This window comes from Ascidiella aspersa, chromosome 2 (assembly GCF_963924565.1).
Source record: "Ascidiella aspersa chromosome 2, kaAscAspe10.2, whole genome shotgun sequence".
Lineage (NCBI taxonomy): Eukaryota > Metazoa > Chordata > Ascidiacea > Phlebobranchia > Ascidiidae > Ascidiella > Ascidiella aspersa.
Window position 1 is genome coordinate 25,390,715 of NC_139448.1, and position 7,945 is coordinate 25,398,659.

General features: G+C 40.6%; 1 protein-coding gene across 3 annotated transcripts in view; it reads right to left on the reverse strand.

The window, feature by feature from the left end:
* The window catches only part of LOC146164493 (receptor-type tyrosine-protein phosphatase F-like), a 49,216-nt gene extending 45,743 nt beyond the window's left edge, over nucleotides 1-3,473 (reverse strand). For all 3 annotated transcript variants that reach the window (XM_083381400.1, XM_083381398.1, XM_083381399.1), the window contains exons 1-3: nucleotides 3,159-3,473; nucleotides 2,293-2,417; nucleotides 1,562-1,727 (exon numbers count right to left, since the gene is read on the reverse strand). In XM_083381400.1, the coding sequence (XP_083237526.1) occupies nucleotides 1,562-1,727; nucleotides 2,293-2,417; nucleotides 3,159-3,279 (412 nt within the window). In that variant the 5' untranslated portion in view covers nucleotides 3,280-3,473. The remainder of the gene's footprint in view (nucleotides 1-1,561; nucleotides 1,728-2,292; nucleotides 2,418-3,158) is intronic.
* Nucleotides 3,474-7,945: the final 4,472 nt, after the last annotated feature.

A 7,945-nucleotide genomic window follows, 5' to 3' on the forward strand; every position in this document is an offset into this window, starting at 1 on the left:
CCAGCACAAACGATCATAAACTGCAATTACATTTTCCAGTGGGCCGACGCGCCATTCATCCGGCCTTGGCCGGCGGTCAGTCGGCCGCGGACAATGGCCGTATGGAAGTTAATGAGTCGTAATTGCGGCGGCAAACGACACGCCTCGACGACGCAAGGCAACCGCACAATGCCAGGAGATTTACGGCGGCGACGATTGGGCCGCTCCTTGCCTTCAAGGATGTCAAAGTCCGCGCGCCGAGTACTCGCGCCACATAATAGTAAACGAGCGAGGCGCCAACGCCGCCTAGTCCAGCAGGTGACTGTCACACTTGCAGGCAATTAAACTGTGCAAGCGCAGACAAATACCAGACCTAGTCGCTGCTAAAGTAGCTTCTGTTCCGATTTTTAAACGCTGTGACAAGGTACAAAAAACAAGACCAACAATTGGGTTTTCTATTTTTACTGGACTGGGAAATATTCAGTATAGGAAAGAATGAAGTAGAAACGTGAACTCTGCACCAAACAGGTGCTGGCTCCTGCCAACAGGTGCTAGCTGGCACACATACAAGTCATAAAGCAAATATATGACCGAAAATTGGTTATCGCTAACAGGTGTCCCGATCAAGCAAACACAGCATATATACGTTACGGAACTACGACGAGATTTACTATTTAATCGACGTCGAAATGGACCAGTAGGCGTCTACCTCGAATTATGTGTTTAACTAGAAGAGCGACCTTCGCACAGGCAACATTACGTCATATATTTATGTAGCGGGCCAATTGAGGCCGGTCGATTTTTGTTTTAATGTTATGACGACCACCCGGCTGCGTGTTACCAACTTCGCGACCACATGTTGATATAGATGGAAACTTGGTCTTATATAGATGGAAACTTGGAGCCTACTCCAGGCTGGATAAAGAATTAGAATTTGCCAACTCCCAGTCAGCCATTTTCAATCACAATTCGCCTTATAGTGCCGCATGGGTGGCGCGGTATCTGGCGAAGTTTTCGTCTTGGCTTACTTAATTTTTGACGCACTGTACACGGCCGGCTTTTCCCGCGGGAGCCAGTAGTGAGGCCACGGTCACTTGCCGATATTAGGGCATTAGGAACGCGGGGAATATCGTGGAGGAGCCAGATTTCGTTTTAACGGCTCATGCGGATCTGTCAGCCCATTAGCGTCGCCGGGTTAATCCGGCAAGCGTCGCACGGCGAACGGTCATTGGTCGAAACTGCAACGACCCCGAAAAATGCCACTGGAACAGGGCGGCGCACTAAAGCAGGAGTTTCCCAGCAATCAATAACATGTAAACTGCATTCAGGTACCCTAACTGATTATCTCGTGGCGAACATGCGGAGTGAAAAGCCTCTCTTGTAAATTATTATCGAAGAGGTCGTTTGGTTTATTTTATTACAACACCAAACAAACAAGAAATGCCTGTCAGGCCAGGTACCATATTATTGAGAAAAAGCGGAAAACGAACTTACTGGAAAGCAAAGCGCCTCACTCTAAACAGTCAACCTGAAGTATTTAGCGGCACTCCGAAATTACACAGATTTTTTGTACAAGACTTACCTTCGATGAGGGTCACTTGCACGTAGGCGTCTGCAGTCCCAACATTGCTGGTCGCCACGCAAAAGAACTTGGCGTTGTCGCGCTTGGGTCGTGTGCCTTCAATCCACAGCACGCTTCCAGAGCCGCCCTTGTACTCGTATGTGTAAGACTTGTAGCGTTCAGGCAGCTGCGAAAGCAATCGTTTTTTAACGAACAGTCCTGAAAACTAACCCAATTTGTATCGCCAAAAGTTACTGGCCAAAATTCGATTGATATGTTTGGAAATTAACATTTTAGGTTTGCATTGCAAAAAAAGCTGAATTTAACCAACATAATCTTAATACTTCGACACTACATTTTACGGTTGCATAATATTCGAAACACGAGATATAATTACGCAGAGACCGTTTTACAATGAAACACTACTGTGGTTTTAAAACAGGTTATATTTGCTGTAAGAATGTATCCCCTTTTCCATTTCCATTTCCATTCTAATTCTGATTCTCATTTTCAAACAAATAGAGAAGGAGTGGCTAAACCCATTTACCTTAACAATATTCCCCAGCCCGTTCAAAAAAAAAGCTTATCAGGTCGTGCGCTCATTGCACTTTGCAACGTATTATTAGCTCTAAGGGGCAAAGGCTTCCGCCCATGTGTACGTTGTGGTTCTTTTCGGTTAAACAAGTAGAAAATGTGGCTCTTGGTCCCTCACTGGTTTGCAATCCAAGCAATAGAAAAACGACAGGGCGTACCGTTTGCTTATTTTTCATCCATTCGATTTTCGGTCGTGGATTGCCGGTAGCGTTGCAAACCAACGCGATCTGCTTCCGCGCTAAAGCAGTTTGTGGTCCAGTGATGAAAGTGATGGCTGGTGGAACTGACGATAAATAGAGTTGTCGTTATTTATTTTGATTAAATTCGAACACAAACTAGACAAAAGTGAGTTGGAAACTGTAAAATAAGTTGATATGCTCCTTTTAACAAAAGTTCAACCAGATGAGATATACCCTTTGTAAAATATTTGTACTTTTACAGGTATTTGTTAATGAAAAACGCTTTAAAAGTAATGTAAATATTTCTTTAGAGGATAAAGCAACATTTTCGTGATATCAATACAAAACATTCTAACTCTTTAACATATAAACACATGCAATTAGAGAAAAATGTGCAGAGCAGAGCTCCCCGGTCATGCCTTCGCAACGATAATGACAAATGCTAACACAAACATTCAGAAGTTTCAAGGTTTTGTTCATTACCAGCGTCATAAAGTTTGCTCATATTGCGAAACATGCGTTAAATAAAAGCCTTTAGACGTAATACCTTGGAATCTGAGTGAATTTACTCAAAGGAAATACGCGTAACGTGCTTTACAGGCTAGAAATAAATGCTACATAAAATATACAGACATGTAATTACCGGAATCTGTCAGCCCTTGTGGATTTGCTGCTATGAAAAAAGCATTAAGTTTTAGATTTAACCCACACAAGGAGCCAATATATTGCAATGGCCTTTGAGATTTAACGTTACACAAAAAAAGCGAAAGCGCAGTGGATTGCCCGGCGTCTTTTCTTTAATAGTTTTAAATGTATATTAGGCAAGACAACAAAGTAGAACCAACCTTCCCGAGACTGTCTCTGTCTTCTACCTTTGTTTCTGTGATGTCTTGACCTTGGACGGCATTCTGCTAAATCTACAATAATCATCAGCGCAATGGCAAAGCTTAAAAGTACCAAGCGCATCGTGAAGTTGTGCAAACCTTTCCAGAAGCACAAGTCAAATGCCTAACAAGGTTAAGCAAGCAAATGCCCTTCGGGCTAATCCAGTGAAGCAAGGTCTCAAAGCGTATCCACCTGATAGCGATGCAGTTGCGCTTGTGTTGTACTAACAGGGCGATAACAGCATTTTCAGTGAATTCCTATAGTTATATTTCGTTGCTTCTGCTCAACACAAGAAAACGAAGCTTTTGTTATTCGGCTGTCACTTTCACGTCTACTTACACGACCCTGCTACAACTGGCAAATGATCGCCACCCAGCCTCGAGCGTCAATGGAGAATGACCAGAAAGAAAAAAAGGGAATCGCGTCGCCTTTTCTTTTTTACTATAGCGTTCCGCTGTGAGCCGGATAATCCGTTAGATAAATGGACGTGGCGCTGGGGGCCCTCCATTAATAAATTAAACAATAGATGGGTCTAATAAAAATATACGGCCAAGTATATTGTCTATTTCATCAAAACAACGAACAACTTACTATGGTTAAATGGACGTCCAGCATTTCAAATGTCCACACTGAAGAAGGTAGTTTACATGAACATTTGTGTTTTGACTCTGATATACACCCTCTACGTGCGTTGGTTTTATCGAAAACTAATACCAGTTCACTATATAAGAGAAACTAATACCAGTTCACTATATAATAATGGGTATTGATAGCAATGTGCAAGGATCTTCAATCGGAGACAAAGCCAGCTGTTAATATCAGCCTTCACAGGCAGTCGAACTCAAACGTCAAGTGTCAAAACGCGATTTGATTTGACTAATTTAGAACCAACGTAGTAGGTCGCATTTGCGCAACCTTAATCTACAGTTACATACTAAGTTAAACACGCTAATTACAACAAGATAAATCACATGACTTTGGGTTTAAAGAGAATCGAACTTCCTAAAGATTAAAAATTAGTTTTTCACAGTGGCAAATTTACTTTGTGACATAAGCGCAACAACAATTAGTTTTAGAAAAAAAATCATGTACAATAATAAGACATTGACCTGATATGAATTACCTATAGGTTGTAACATACAACAGTCGGCAATTCGTGTGGATTAGGCTTTAATAAGCTTTAAAAAGCTATAAACACCTATGATAGAAGTGAGCTAACGTAAAACACAAAGAATCCAATATCTAAAGTGACAACATTATAGGCTGTGTGGAACACACACGCACGCTAAGGATGGCGAGGACTTCAAAAGTACTCGAAATTTGCACTAAAGTGCTTGGCGCCGCGGCAGACGTCACGGGGAAACTGGAACACGCAGTTGGGGACCGTCGAGGGTCCACTCGTGACCAACGACTGGAAAAGGTCCTGGGCCGGCCGACAGGAACAAAGAAAACAAGGTTAAAACTAGCTTTGGCGAATTTTTTAGTCGTTTTCGGGCCTTTTTTGTCGGGGAGGTTCGCTTTGGCCGACGGGGTGCATCATCCATCATTCTACGACCAACTTACCGGACACTGGAATTAGCGTTGCGGGCCAGTTAGTTCCACGGAGGTGACGGCAGTAAAACAGAGGGGATCAAGAGACATTTTGTGTTGGCACGCGGGACAAGCGAAAATATGTCAAGTGTTGTTGTGCCACATTCCGTTAACGCCGCGCTGGACCGTTCTTCAAGCTAAATTTAGGAAAACAATGCGGTGCTTGACATTTTGACGTTTGAAGGATTTTCCAACTGCCGAAGGAATACGCACGAAACCCAGGGTTGTGCTGCGCAAATGCTTTAAACTTTAATAACACATTCGCAGCCTTAAGGGTTAAGATAACTCGAGTAGCATACAGAACACTTGGGCATCCTCGTAATACATTCACGAACTCTTGAAAACGTGGAATATGGAAATATGGCCAACTGTCACATTGTTCCTCAATATTCCCAAAGCATACATAATATAAAATTAGAAAAATCGTGTCAAACGTAAAACACTAGATTAATATGTTTGTTATATATAATGCTAAAAAAACTATATTTAAACTTCAACATATAAAAATTGAAATACATACATATTGTTATACAAGAGAACACCGAGTTTAACTTCGCCTAAGGTACTCATTCAACATAACACTTAAAAGCTCGACAGGCTGTCTGAAGACACCAGCTGCCTAAATACACAATAAACAGTTCTAAAAGCTTAATGCATGAAAACATTCCAATATACACTGTCCTGTCATTTGTTTCACATTATTTTACCAAGGTTTCCTTTAATGTAAATTTAAGCTGAAAGTTTTACAAGGTAGAAAATTTTTCCATTAGAAACAGAACACTATCTAAATACGAAGGTAAGTCAGCGACACACGCTGTGAACCACTTTCATTCACACTCTGGCTCTAACGATGTCACGCTTAAATGGCGACAGCTCTCTCAGCTTGCGTTGTGGTGACTCGATAAACAAAGAATTTAACGAGCGAGACAAACCTCTTTACAAAGCGTGCTATACTGCACTCTTGTGGCACTATGTAGTACTGGAACATTACTTGATTGTGAATTACTAAATTTTTCTGTATAGTAGTTCGCATATTTAGTCAGAAATCAGAATTACTCTTAGCGCCTGGTTCAATAAAACTGCGCTTTTCCAACCGAGTTTGTTTGGGATTTTTGTCCCCGATCACCATTTCGGTTAATGGGTGAAAAATATTTTACTTTCTTTACGTATAGCAATGAGGCAAATTGATCTGTTGTGACTTTATTTGATATTACAAGTTTAGTAGCCAGAACAGGTGCAAACAGAGAGGTCTACACAGTGTACCACCAGAAAGTGTACCATTTCTGCCACAAGGTGGTGCAATGTGTTTTATATCATTTTTGACTTCCTAAAAACGATCGGGCTGACATAATCCATATCGGAATTGTACCATAATTGTCTTTAAATCTGCTCGCTCAAACTAATGCAGTATGTTGTCTTTCACCACAAGCGCAGCAAACGGCTTAAAAAGTTAAGAGCTCCAAACGGGAACACAAAATAAGACCAACAAAGCTACAGTATATAATGAGAAATAATGTATAATACCAATGACTATTAAAGCGAAAAATGCATAATACCAATGATTTTTAAAGCGAAATACGCAGTAATATCCACGACAGAATGTGACTTAAACTCGCCTGAATAAGACCTACACCTGTCGAAATAAGTCCAAAATTCATCGCAAAAAAGGCCTATGGGCAACATAACAGCTTAAACTGTAGGGAGATGGTATGTGGCGATTGGGGACACCATGCCTGGCAGAGGTTTTGGTGTCGATGTATGGGCGCCCTGGTATTTTGGCACCGGAATTTTTGTTCATGTTTAGGGTTAGGCATAAGGTTGTATGCCTTATTCTGGTCATTTAGTTTTTATTCTGACAACTTTTAGATTTATTACGATTTAAACATTTTTGAACTGTTATGTACTAGTCCAACTTTGGTCTTATCCCAAACTTTTTTATTGAGACGTTGATGTTGTTCTAAATTTGGTATTATGGCTGGAATCTATAATAAAAACAGCTCCTCTGCTAATTGTAATTCTTAACCAACGTTTTGGCAACCTATGCAAAATCTCCTTCGTCAAGGTGAATGACACCAAACGCTCGTACAATATATGAAAACGCACAAAGGAAAAAAGAAAAAAAACTCATGCCAGTTGTTGCTAAAACTTCATTCGTTTCAAAGGGCTGCGCCACAGGGAGTTTTAAAAGTTACTGCTTCGCGGAAAAATGATCAAACAAGTTTTGAACTCAAGAATGAAATACAGAGATTTATGGAAAGCAAAGGAAATAGTGTTGATGAATTCATGAACGAGGAATGGATACCATGTTTTGCATTTCTGGCGGATATAACTACAAATCTAAACGATTCAAATTCTCGTCTACTGAGATAAAGCCAACTCTTACACTACGTGTTTGATCATGTCAATGCATTTGCTGTGAAATTAACAAGTTCGAAAACGCAGAAAAACAAAAAAAATCGTTCTTTTTCCTACTCTTGAGAGTCTTCAAGTTCAAAACTCCTAAAAATATGCACAGAACTAAGAGTTTACCAGCCACAGGCTGACTTTAAAAAGTCTGCTATGCATGGCAATGTGTTTCCCTGCCCCTTTTCTGTTAAGATAGAAAATGTACCTGAAAACATACAAAAGGAGTGTTTTTTTCAGTGTTCATCTGACCTAACGAAGAATTTAAGTTTCCATTGCTAGAATTTTACGAAAACCATTAAGAGGATTCCCAGATTGGCAGTTTTTGTTACCTCGTTATTCGGCAGCACTAAGTTGTGTTCTCGCGAATAAACCACTGATTTCTGCAGCCATATGAAAAATTCGCTTCGCATTGCTAGGCTATACATCGTCCATCTCACCTATATTGCCAAACTTGTTGTAGACAAACAGTGCCCAATTCCACATTGAAATGTTGTAGTGTAGTAATAACTTTGTTGACTTAAATATATCTTGGTAAGTTTATTGTTCTTAAAATTGCAAACTTGTACTAACATAATGTAGCAAGCATTGGTGTATGGTTGTTTCTCGAGTCCATCCTCTCTGAACCCGTGTAGCTCACTTGGTAGAGCGACGTTCAGCCCTGACTCTACAGCCTCCATTTTGCCAATTTAGGTTACTAAAATAACGTGGATATTCAGCAATCCACCTAGAGGGGTGTCGTATATTTCATTCA